At 61.9% G+C, this 11,916-nt stretch overlaps 4 protein-coding genes across 4 annotated transcripts; 3 read left to right on the top strand and 1 right to left on the bottom strand.

Moving 5' to 3' along the window:
* Positions 1 to 1,433: 1,433 nt before the first annotated feature.
* Positions 1,434 to 2,439, top strand: PLICBS_006384 (cis-Golgi t-SNARE syntaxin; the record flags this gene model as incomplete). The annotated part of the gene is made up of 2 exons (XM_018327543.2): positions 1,434 to 1,671; positions 1,733 to 2,439. The coding sequence occupies 2 exons, from the start codon at positions 1,434 to 1,436 to the stop codon at positions 2,437 to 2,439; spliced, it is 945 nt and encodes a 314-aa protein (XP_018173971.2).
* Positions 2,440 to 3,489: 1,050 nt separating this feature from the next.
* PLICBS_006383 (H/ACA snoRNP pseudouridylase subunit) lies at positions 3,490 to 4,977 on the top strand (the record flags this gene model as incomplete). Its single annotated transcript, XM_018327544.2, has 5 exons — positions 3,490 to 3,547; positions 3,701 to 3,969; positions 4,095 to 4,256; positions 4,389 to 4,635; positions 4,781 to 4,977. 5 exons carry the CDS (start codon positions 3,490 to 3,492, stop codon positions 4,975 to 4,977), a joined length of 933 nt encoding a protein of 310 aa, XP_018173972.2.
* A 164-nt stretch (positions 4,978 to 5,141) lies between these two features.
* Positions 5,142 to 6,387, bottom strand: PLICBS_006382 (uncharacterized protein; the record flags this gene model as incomplete). Its single annotated transcript, XM_018327545.2, has 3 exons — positions 5,142 to 5,444; positions 5,499 to 5,907; positions 5,966 to 6,387. The coding sequence occupies 3 exons, from the start codon at positions 6,385 to 6,387 to the stop codon at positions 5,142 to 5,144; spliced, it is 1,134 nt and encodes a 377-aa protein (XP_018173973.2).
* Positions 6,388 to 8,031: 1,644 nt separating this feature from the next.
* Positions 8,032 to 11,023, top strand: PLICBS_006381 (protein kinase; the record flags this gene model as incomplete). The annotated part of the gene is made up of 4 exons (XM_018327546.2): positions 8,032 to 8,045; positions 8,218 to 10,402; positions 10,464 to 10,563; positions 10,623 to 11,023. 4 exons carry the CDS (start codon positions 8,032 to 8,034, stop codon positions 11,021 to 11,023), a joined length of 2,700 nt encoding a protein of 899 aa, XP_018173974.2.
* Between the last annotated feature and the right edge of the window lie 893 nt (positions 11,024 to 11,916).

Here is an 11,916-nt window from a genome sequence, read left to right as displayed (position 1 = left end):
AAAACGGTACGTACCGAAGGCTTGACCTGGCAACGCGCCCGAGCCGCGGTGATGGGATGGGATGCGCCAAACATGATTTCGAATTGCCGTTCCCAGACAACCAACCGCAGGACCAACAATGCTCGTAATGAGGCTATGTGCACGGGAGAAGGACCCCGAGAGCGGGGTTGCGACTGACATGGAGCGGGGATTGGCATATTCACTCTCCTCCGGTCACCCTTCCCAATGCTCAGCGCTGGGGGCCCAAACCTGGGGTCTGCGACAAGTGTCTGGAGTCTCAACCGTTGGAACCTTTTAGGGTGCCAGCGAGGTAGCCTTCCATGCAAGGGGGTCGTTCACTGACGAGGTATTGGTAAATACCTGACGCTTTGGCACGCTCAGTCACGCCCACTGTTGAGCTTGTCGTCTGCAGTGCCACAGCATGCTCGACACACGCTTGGCCATCTATGGACTGAGCAACGACCAGGGAGCCGTCAGGCCATGCCAGGATACCCGAGATGCACTCCAGGACAAGGGAACGTCTCAATGCCGACCGCGCTCGCCAAAAGCACCCGGTTAGCCAGATGCCTTTCGGCTGTCCTGTCCTGCGACATGCTATCTGCGTACTCCGTCCCAACTGTGTCACGCCCCTGTTCCGGGTCCCAAGGCGGCAGATGCACATTGCGTCAGAAAACGACTATCGAGCCTTGTTTCCATCGTGAGGTTTAGTTATTGTCGCATACATAATCTCATGACAGGTATAGGTCAAGCGGGTGGGCCGTTTGCCGAGATCTAATCGCAACCCATGGCGGCCGGAGTAGCAGGTGGCCCATTGGAAACTGGCTCTTACACGTGAGAAAATTGAACGAGCACCAAGTAAAATTTACACCTTATACCATTCAACTCTCGAGGATCCTGCACCTGCATTCCGGAACTTGAATGACGATGCGAGGTGAGAGGGCTACCCTGGATGCACTGCTCTTGGATTGAATATGTGGCGGTGACGTGTGGCGGTGCAACTTGTTTAGGCATGGCGGGCCGCGGCTGTGCATTTCATCCAGCGATTGAAACGAATCCACCACGTGTCGCCGGCTTCATCGTACTCGCAGACAGACACGCACGCAACCTCTCGCTGCATCCGTCGCCGTCGCCCGATTCAACAACGTCGCTGCCTTCTTTTACTCTCACCTACGCACAAGCCTCTGTCGCGTCGTTGCAGCGGCCCTTTGTCCCTCCCACTCCGGCGGCGCATCCTTTCGAGCCAGCCGGCGTCCCGACTCCCGACGTCGTGTTGCCCCTGACCTAGTGGCGACTACCCAGGACCACCTCGAGCCGATCCCCGGGCAACTCGCCAGAATACCTAGAGTACGACTACTCGCGCCACGGAATCCTCGTCGCAGCGGCGCACGCGCTGGTTGCCGTAGCTCGCCGCCCGACCGCAAGAAGCCGCCGCCATGGCGGTCGCCTCCATCCAAGACCGAACCGCCGAGTTCAAGTCGGTGCTGGCGCAGGCCCAGCGTCGCCAAAATGCCAGCAAGGTCTCGTCGCAGAGGAAATCGCTCCTGAGCGACTCACAAAAAGCCGCCGCGAATGGCGACGCGACACCCCGGCGATCCGACTTTGCCAGGAAGGCGGCCGAGATTGGGCGCAGCATCTCTGCCACCATGGGAAAGCTGGAGAAGCTGGCACAGCGTGAGCACCGGGACACACGATATTCGGCATGACGTGAGTGATGCGCTGACAAGAGATGCAGTTGCCAAGCGCCGCACGCTGTTTGACGACCGGCCCGTCGAGATCAACGAGCTCACCTTTGTCATCAAGCAAGACCTGTCCTCCCTCAACCAACAGATTGGCGCCCTCCAGACGCTCTCGAAGCAGCAACATCCAAAAGCGGACCAAGAAGGCGAGCACAACAAGAACGTCGTGTACCTGCTACAGGGCAAGTTGACGGACGTGTCGGTCAACTTCAAGGACGTGCTCGAGGAGCGGACAAGAAACATTCAGGCGTCGAGGTCACGGACGGAAAACTTCATCTCGTCGGTGTCGCAGCACGCGCAGCCGTCGATGCAGCAGTCGGCGTCGCCGCTCTACGGCACCCCGAACCGGGCGTCGCCGGCGCCGGGGTCGGGGTCGGACACGCTCTCGCTGAACCCCGTGGGCGACCAACAGCTGATGATGATGGAGGAGGCGCAGCCGACCAACACGTACATCCAACAGCGGGGCGAGGCGATTGAGTCGATCGAGAAGACCATCAGCGAGCTGGGCAGCATCTTTGGGCAGCTGGCGACCATGGTGTCGGAGCAGAGCGAGATGATCCAGCGCATCGACGCCAACACGGAGGACGTGGTGGACAACGTCGAGGGCGCGCAGAGGGAGCTGCTCAAGTACTGGTCACGCGTGTCCAGCAACCGGTGGCTCATTGCCAAGATGTTTGGCGTGCTGATGATTTTCTTCCTGTGAGTGTTCCTTGCCCAACATTGGACTCTACACGTCCCTTGCTAACGGTGGCAGGCTTTGGGTGTTGGTGTCGGGATAGACCCGGGTTGCCCTCCCCGAGCGGCCAACGGGCTTGTATTGATACCATGGACGACAGCATTGTGATTGCATGCAAACTGGGTTTCTTGTGTGCACGTTACTAGAGGCGTCCATGACATGGACTAGACGATATTTAATACCAGGGCAGCGCTGGAACCTGCCGCTGACTCGCCCCGCGTTTCGTTTCGCCGTGTTGTGCCCCGTGTACCGATTTCCTTGTGCCTATCGCCTCCTTCTAGGCCTGCGGAGCGACAAGACACGACGTTGGCGTCGGCAACTGATGCAGCGATCATTCGCCGCCCGGTCGCCGGCCAGCAGTCCAAGCCCGCACGCGCGCCGCCGCCGCAGCAGCCCACCTCAACGTCACCGATTCCCCACGGCTGTTGGGCTACAGGCATTTGACCCGAGCGGGTACGTACGCAAGCCGGGCAGAATCGCCCATCACGCAAGTCAACAGCCGCAGTCGAAGCAGCGGCGCAGGTGGGCCGTTTCGCGCGTCGCCGGGCCCCAGCCCCGAACCTCCTCCGGCGCTAAGCAGCGGCCCCAGCGACGGTCTTAATTCTCCGTGGCTGGATTTTGCGGGCGCGCCGCCTCGCGACTTGTTCCTGCTGGGAAGCTCTCGGCGGCGGCAGCCCGTTGCGGTCGCGCCGCCCCGGCAGGGAGAGGAGGGGCAGGTCCTCTCGGCTCCTGCTTCTGGTGGTGGTTGCGGGAGCGGCTCTCGCGCCAAGGTTGCGACGAAGACCCGAGGGGGGCAAAGCATGAGGAGGACATGGAGGGGGAGGGGGGGATGGAGCAGGAGAGGAAAATGATATAACCAGCGGGTGACCCAACGACCGCGCGCGGCACGGGGGCAGTCGTGTGTCTCTTTTTTTGCTCGATCTCGTGTGAACTTGAATTGCGCCCGCGGTTCTGTGACCAAACAAACGATCGAGTACACAAACGACCAAGGAATACACACGCTTCTGAAGTACAAACATGGCGGCTACAAAGTTCAAGCTCAACACCGGCGCGGAGATGCCCGCCGTCGGCTTCGGTGAGTCTCTCTCTCCCACTCACACAGCCACGCCGTTGGCCATCCACGAATCCATAAAGCTGGCTCTTGCCAGGCGATACACGCATGCCCCACGGGAGCCAAGAGAAATGTCAAGGGACAACGGCAGCAGCTAATGCGAATGAAAAAACGCAGGCACGTGGCAGTCCAAGCCAGGCGAGGTGCAGGCCGCCGTGTCGTACGCGCTGCAGAACGGCTACCGGCTCGTCGACTGCGCATACTGCTACGGCAACGAGGACGAGGTCGGGCAGGGCCTCAAGGAGGCGTTCGGCTCGGGCGCCGTGAAGCGCGACGACGTCTTCATCATGACCAAGGCGTGGGCGACGTACAACACGCGCATCGAGGAGGGCCTGGACAAGAGCCTCAAGAGCCTGGGGCTCGACTACGTGGACCTGTACCTGATTGTGAGCCTTCCCCTTCGCCACCAACGTTTCCATATGCCCTGTCGCCTGGCCCTGGCCCTGGCCGGACAGACAGACAGACAAGACGGTATTGTTGGAGGAGAGGCTGACGTTGTTGACGAGGGCAGCACTGGCCGGTTCTGCTGAACCCGGATGGCAACCACGACAAGTTCCCGACGCTGCCCGACGGCTCGCGCGACGTCGTCCGAGACTGGAACCACGTCGAGGCGTGGAAGCAGATGGAGGCCCTGCTGAGCACCGGCAAGGTCAAGGCCATTGGCGTCTGCAACGTACGTTCCTTGATCCCCTCCTCCGGTGGACATGCCGCGATCGCCAGTTCCCCCTCTCCAATGCTTCGCATCACCATGCCACCGCCACGTTCCGCTCGCTAAACATCTGCGCTTTTGCTGCGCGGTGTGCAGTACAGCAAGCGATACCTCGAGGAGCTGCTCCCCCACGCAAAGGTCGTCCCCGCCATCAACCAGATCGAGAACCACCCCAGCCTGCCGCAGCAGGAGATTGTCGACCTCTGCAGGGAAAAGGGCATCCACGTCGTGGCCTACAGCCCGCTGGGCAGCACGGGCAGCCCGCTGTTCGGCGCCGAGCCCGTGGTCAAGGTCGCGGAGCGGCGCGGCGTGAGCCCCGGCACCGTCCTGCTGAGCTACCACGGTGAGTGAGCGCAGGCCTATTCCTCCTTCTATGATGCACCAGTCGACTCATTGATGCAACGTCTTGCACCACTGCGGCTGCTGTTCCTGCGCACATACTGCCGCTATCTAGCGACCATTGCATGCTGACCCTACCCTGCGCGCAGTCGCCCGCGGGAGCACCGTCCTCGCCAAGTCGGTCACGCCCGCGCGCATCAAGGCCAACCTCGAGATCGTGCCGCTCGACGCAGAGGACATGAAGCTGCTGGACGACTACTCGGCCGAGCTGACGCGCAAGGGGGAGCTGAAGCGCTACGTGTACCCGCCGTTTGGCGTCGACTTTGGCTTCCCGGACAAGTCATGATGGATGCAATGGAAAGAGGACTGGATAAAACGAATATAGAATGCGATCTAGTAGAGTATCCGAAGGGCATGTCATTAAGTAGCGTAAATTGGTCTAGATATGCTTTTTTCAGCCCCCCACCGTGCTCAACATTTGCCTCCAGCGCCGCCATCCATCGCCATACATCACTCCTTCATGTCAACCACCACCTTGAGCACCAGCTTGCCCTCCTCGTCCTTGACCCTGGCGGCCATGGAAAAGGCGTCCGGGATGAGGGCCATGCCCTTGTAGCGATGCGTCACGAGCGTCTTCAGGTCCGGCATCTCGGGCGGCGGGCTGGACAACAGGTCGATGGCGCGCTTGTACGTGTTGGCGTATCGGAAGACGCCCAAGAGGTCAACCTCGCGCAGGGCGGCCGCCGACATGGGCAGCGTGAGAACGGGCGTGCCCATGCCGATGATCATGACCTTGCCGCCGGGTTTGGCAGCCTGCAGACGTCAGCGCGCTCTCAGCTGAAATAAGGGGGCCAGGAGGCCACTTACGTATATGGAGCTCTGCACGCACGTCTCCACGCCGGTGCACTCGTACACAGCCGTCACCTCGCCAATGGGCTTGCCGTGCACCTCGGTGGCCTTGATCTTGTCCGCAACGTCGGCGGCGTACAGGAGCTTCTCCTCGATCGTTTGCGGGCGGGCCATGGGTACAACTACGCCAGCATCCGCGTAGCCGTTTGCGACGGCAAAGTCGACGCGGTCCTTTTGGATGTCGGCGATGATCACCGCGGAAGCATGCGCTGCTTTGCTGACGGCGGCGGCAAGCAGACCAACGGCGCCGGCGCCAAAGACGAGGACTGTCGAGCCTTCGGGGAGGTTGGCGCGGTCGCGGGCGTGCATGGCGACGGAGAGAGGCTCGATGACGGCGCCGAGGTCGAGTGAGAGGTCGTCGGGAAGTCTGCCAAATGTAAGCTTGCATGCCCTGGGCCGACGTCACTCATTGTCTGGAGGCATACTTGTGGCACCACCTCGCGGGATGGTTTATCCTCTCTTGCAACGTGCCTTGGAAGTGAGGGACGGCCTTGGCCGAGCTGCGGAAGCGCATGCCTCGGCAAATGTTGTAACGGCCCTGGCTGCAGTATTCGCAGCTCTCGCAGGGCAGGCCGACCTCAATGGCAACGCGGTCCCCAGGACGCAGGTCCGAGACTGCGGTGCCAGCTGCGACGACAGTGCCGCTGGACTCGTGGCCGAGGGTCAAGGGCTCGCGGACGAGGATGTCGCCATTGCGGAAGTGGTTGAAGTAGTGCAAGTCGGAGCCGCAGAGGCCGGTGGACTGGACGGCAATCTGCACCTCGTCGGGAGCGGGAGCGGCGAGGTCTCGTTCCTCGAGACGGAGCTCGCGGGCGGCATGCAGGACGGAGGCCTTGACGGGCGGCATTGTGTCGGAGTCGTTGCCGATGTACGATGTCGCTTTGGCGGTTTCAGTGGTGGTGAGTTCTGGATGGGTTGGGATCGCTCAATGGGACAACGTGTTGAGCGGGCAGCGTAGTAGGGCCTTGCTGGCTATGACGAGCTTGGAAGGATGGAAGGATTGAAGTTTAAAAAACGATTGCCGCTCCGACGTCGCGCAGCCCGAAGACGAGCATCTGGTGATGTAACGATGCGCAGCGTTTGGATGGTGGCCCGAAGTCGCACACGGGCAGCAAGTGTCAATTGCCGACCGCCGAAAGCGCCCTGTCCTGGCGCGTCTCCAGTGGCTTGCAGTGGCGGCCCCGACGGTGGAGGCGGGGTTGGCGCCGTGAGGGGCACTCGGCACCGGACCTGACATCCCGCTGCTGCAGGTGACAGGAGCCCCCGCGGAGTGGAGGAAGAAGCACCTATGCAGCACTGTTCCATCGTTGGCGCGCGGGGTCGGGTGTCGATTTTCTTTGAGGGGCTGGGCCCCTGGATGCATGGAAGGATCCCCGCCCGTTGGCACTTGCCGCGTTGGGAAATACAGTGTCGATACAGTGCACCTATGTACTCTCGATTCCCGGGCCGGTGCTTGCTGCGCCGAGTGCTGGCGCCCCTGGAACCTTGTGCCACAGGGGCTGTCGTCAGTGAACTATGGCACCGAGGGGACGAACGGCACAATGGAACGGGAAGAGGGCCAGTCACGACGGCAGCGTACCTGTCCTGTCTCCGCGCGCTGCTACTGAGCGCCCGAATGAAAAATGGAAGCCATGCAATCCTCTGCTTCGTGTCCGTTCTATTGGACCCTCCTCGCTTGCCAGCTGTTTGCGCTTCCCTTGAATGAGTGTGGGCTGTTGGCTTGGGCAACGCGGCCTCGTTTGGGCGACGGTGGCATGACTGAGGTGGCCGACCCAGTGCCCGGCAGAGACAAACACGAACCTACCCAATTATTACTGTGTTTTGGTACGCGATCCTTCCTTTGCCCACGGATTCACACCCCTCGTGCCGTACCCCATGCTTTATCCAGCATCAGCTGCAGAGTCGATGCGCCGTCACCGTCGCCGCCTCTCCGGATCACAAGCTCCATCTATCGCGGTCCCCTTCGCGCACGAACCGTTTCAAGACGCTGTCCGCTTTGTCCCCGACGAAATGGCCCACACCCTCGCGTGTTTGACGACCGCGGCCTTTGTCGTCGAGCGTGTCTCGCGCTTATCTGCGAATTAACACTTATTAGCATGCAGGGATCCTTCTGCACTGGGCGGTTGTCAATTCAACTCAAAAAAAAAGGCCAGCCTGGCGACGCTTCCCCACACTCTCTCTTCCTGTCTTCACCTGCCAACGTCGAGCGCGGCTGGCCTTGTCGAGTGCGAGGCGCGTGCCGACGACACTCAGCAAACGCGCGTGTGCAAAGCGTCCGCACGCAGCCTGTGCCGCGCACCGATAAAGGACGGGGGTCCGTCTGCGTCGCTTGGAGACACGCCATCCCGCCCATGCTGCCGGCCATGCGCCGTGAAATGGCCCGCTGAATTTCGTCTCTCTCGCGTGCCCCCGCGCGTCTGTCCCTCGCAACCCTTGCGGTTGAGAAACCTACCGCTCGGCATCCTCATGGCGCCAATCTCCCCCTGGCAAAATGGCTGACCAAGAGTACGTATGGTGTTGACGACTCTCTGCCGCTCCCCCTTTCTCCCGTTCGCCATGTTGCGCCTCCGCGCGACCTTGCTCGCTACACTGTTGCCCTCACATCTACACTCGCCACGTCGAGCCAGATATACATCCGTCTGCGCTTCACCATGACGACGATGACTGACTTGTACAGTCCATACCTGCCGCACCAGTTCATGAATCCTGGCCCGGCGCCCAAGCCGCCGATCAGCCCAACACGGCCCGCCAAGGGGCCCACGCATCTCGTCACCGGCGGCCGGCCCGGCTCACCCCTCACCACCACGGCCATCTCGACCCTCGCCGGCTCAACCGTCCCTCTGCAAGTCGCCCAGCGCAAGCACAAAAATGGCGCCGGATTCGAGTCGGCCCCGTCCGGGAGACGCGGATGGGCCGCCGTTCGCGAGGGAAGCTTCCTGCAGCCCTGGAAGCAGCGTTTCCTTGTCCTGCGCAAGGAGTGGATTGACTTCTCCAAGGCAGACGGCGAGAAGCCTGTATACACCCTCTTCCTCAAGGACATTGTCGGCGTCGGTCGCGTCGAGACGACGACGCCCGCCTTTGAGTTTGAAGTCCGCCGGCGCATCGACGGCCCCTCCAACAGCCCCGGCGACAAGGACGGCTCCATCAAGACGCTGCAGCTGAGGACAAAGACCGAGTACGACCTCTACACCTGGATGGACTTCATCTACAACTCCTGTCCCTACATCGGAGGCGTGAGCAACCCTACCAACTTCTCGCATGCCGTCCACGTCGGCTTCAACGCGAACACGAGGGAGTTTGTTGGGCTGCCGCTCGAGTGGACTCGCTTGCTCAAGGCGTCGGCCATTACCAAGGAGGACTATGCGCGGAACCCGCAAGCCGTCATCCAAGCCGTCGACTTCTACGCGGACCTGACCAAGCGCTCTGATAACCCACACGAATACCTGGGGCTCTCCCCGAAGCACATTGTCGAGTCTCCGAGCCGCGACGCCAGCCCCGCGAGGCCGACGGAAAAGGACAATGCGCCGGCGTCACCGCCGCCGCCAAAGGAACCTCGGCCAGGGCAGTCACCCCTGCGGGAACCTGACACGATTCAGGCCCACCGCCCGGCTCCGCGTCCGCCCAAGGCTCCCGAGATGGTCAAGACGGCGGATGTCGAAGTGGACACCTCGCACTTTCCACAGCCGCCGCGACCCCAAGGGCAAGGGCCGGCGAAGCAGCCGCCGCGGCCCCAAGGCGAGGGACAAGGACAGCAGCCGTCGCGTCCCCAAGGAAAAGGACTGGCGAAGCAGCCGCCACGTCCCGAAGGAGAGGCACACGGACAGCAGCCGCCGGCGCCGCGTCCCCAAGGGCACGGACGAGGACAAGGACAAGCGAACCACCCGCTGCGTCCCCTAGAACACGGACACGGACAAGGACCGGCGAAGCCGATGCCGCGTCACCCCGAACAAGGACTAGCCAAGCAGCCGCTGCGTCCCCAAGGAGAAGGACACGGCCCGCAGCCGCCGCGTGTCAAGGGACCAGGACCGGCACACCAGCCGCCGCATCCGCAAGGGCAGGGACAGGGCCAGGCGAATCACCCGCCGCATCCCCACGCCCAGCGACAGGCGAACCACGCGCCGCCCCCCCACGGTCAAGGTCCAGTGAAGCAGCCGCCGCGTCCCCAAGGACAAGGACTGGCACAACAGGCGCGCCATCCCCAAGGACAGGGGCAAGAACAGGCGAACCACGCGCCGCGTCCGCCACCACAAGGGCATGGGCACGGACTACCGAAGCAGTCGCCGGGGCCGATCGCCAAGCCGGTCGATGCGAGCGCAGCGGTGAAAACGATAGGGCCCAAGGCAGAGCCCAAGGCGGCCGCCGCCAAACCGGCCGAGAACGACGTGACCCCAATTTCCATACCGCTGAAGCGGCGGCAGGTTGTGCGCCACCTGAGGGCGTCCGAGGCCGACCTCATTACCAGGCTCCAGTTCGTCATCTCACACGACAACCCTGATCTCTCATACAACCGCCAAAAGAAGATTGGCCAAGGCGCTTCGGGCTCGGTGTACGTGGCCAAGATCAAGGATGGCGCCGTCGGCATCGCGCGGGACATTCGAACTCGCCGGGGGAGCAGTGCGCGCGTCGCCATCAAGGAGATGAACCTGGCGCGTCAGCCGCGAAAAGAGCTCCTCATTGACGAAATCATGATCATGAAGGAGAGCCGGCACCCCAACATCATCAATTTCCTCGACGCGTTCCTGCTCAACGAGAATAGAATGCTCTGGGTAGTGATGGACTATATGGAGGGCGGAGCGCTCATCGACATTATAGACAACAACCCGGAAATCTCGGAGGCGCAGATTGCGACGATTTGCAAAGAGGTACGTTGACAAAGACTGGTGACACTCAGTGGCATGGACTCGACTGACTGACGCGCGACAGACGTGCAAGGGCTTGCAGCACCTGCACGCGCAGGGCATCGTGCACCGCGACATCAAGAGCGACAATGTGCTCCTCGACAGGCGCGGCAACGTCAAGATTAGTGAGTACACCTACAATTTGAGTGTAAAGGGTCATAATCACACCACTGACACGCCGCAGCCGACTTTGGATTCTGCGCCAAACTGACGGAGCGACGGTCCAAGCGCGCGACCATGGTGGGCACGACGTACTGGATGGCGCCCGAGGTGGTGAAGCAGAACAAGTACGGGAGGAAGATTGACATTTGGTCGCTCGGCATCATGGCGATTGAGATGATTGAGCTGCAGCCGCCATACATGGACGAGGAGCCGCTGCGGGCGCTGTATCTCATCGTGACCAACGGAACGCCGCCGCTGCGCGACCCGGAGAGGCTCAGCCCGTCCCTCCGGGACTTTCTGGCCGTGTGCCTGCGAGTCGATGTGGAGCAGCGGGCGACGGCGGACGAGCTCCTGGACCATGCGTTCCTGCAGCTGGGATGCCCGACGGGGGATCTGATGCCGCTGATGGAGTTTAAAGGGTAGTCGCCGGATGGATGTGACCGGTACGGACTGGGGGCCAGCGGGTTGGCTCACATAGGAGCCGTTTGAAGTTGGCACGCAATGTAAAAAAGTAGGCATCCTTGCTTGCTGTCGCGCATGGGCATTTTGTGTGTCATGACCTTGCAGCCGACTGCGAGGGCTGATGCCAGATATCATGGCGCCTTTGCTGACCGTGGCGCCGTCGGTCGATATCTGGTAAGGACGGCTAGATGAGACCAGCCATCATTGCCACCAGCGGGTGTTTGCAAATGGGGCTCATTTTTACTCACAGAGGCAGGGTCCGTGACTTGCCGCCGCACCTGCACCGCCGTCTCGCCCGTTGTCGCCATCGTCGCCATGCCCGAGCCGGCCTCGAATCCTCCGTCTGACGATGCCCGCCCCGCAACGCCATCCCCCAAAACGCCCGTAAATAGAGCCCGCCGCACGTGGCGGCGGGGTCGCACTCGGGAGCGCTCGCTCACACTTGCAGAATGCAGCCTACGGCCGGCTGTCGTAGCCTCGCAGGCCCGCGTGAGGAAGGCCAGCGTCATGGCCTTTTGTAAGCGCCACCCACCGGACCGCGCGCAGCTGAATGGAGGCAGGCCGTTCCGGACCACGATGCCCCGTGTCATGAGGAGGAGGAGGAGGAGCGGGACCCTCCGACCTGGCCGGGGCCGTTCATTACTTGCTGCTGGCGATGGCGATTATCAAGCCCTCGCGGGTCTGGTCTTGGAGTAGGCCGTTTGCCTCATTGGGGGTAAGTAGTGGTGGCTGGTGTTGGGGTTGCAGGTGGATGGACGGGCGGAGGGTGGAGGATAAATACCGAGGCTGAACCCTTATTCCTGAGAAGTCGCTGAAGAAGACGACAACCGCATCTTCAAAGTGCAGCCAGCCAG

Source organism: Purpureocillium lilacinum (assembly GCF_023168085.1).
Source record: "Purpureocillium lilacinum CBS 284.36 DNA, scaffold_4, whole genome shotgun sequence".
Taxonomy (NCBI): domain Eukaryota; kingdom Fungi; phylum Ascomycota; class Sordariomycetes; order Hypocreales; family Ophiocordycipitaceae; genus Purpureocillium; species Purpureocillium lilacinum.
This window is presented reverse-complemented; position numbering and strand designations above follow the sequence as displayed.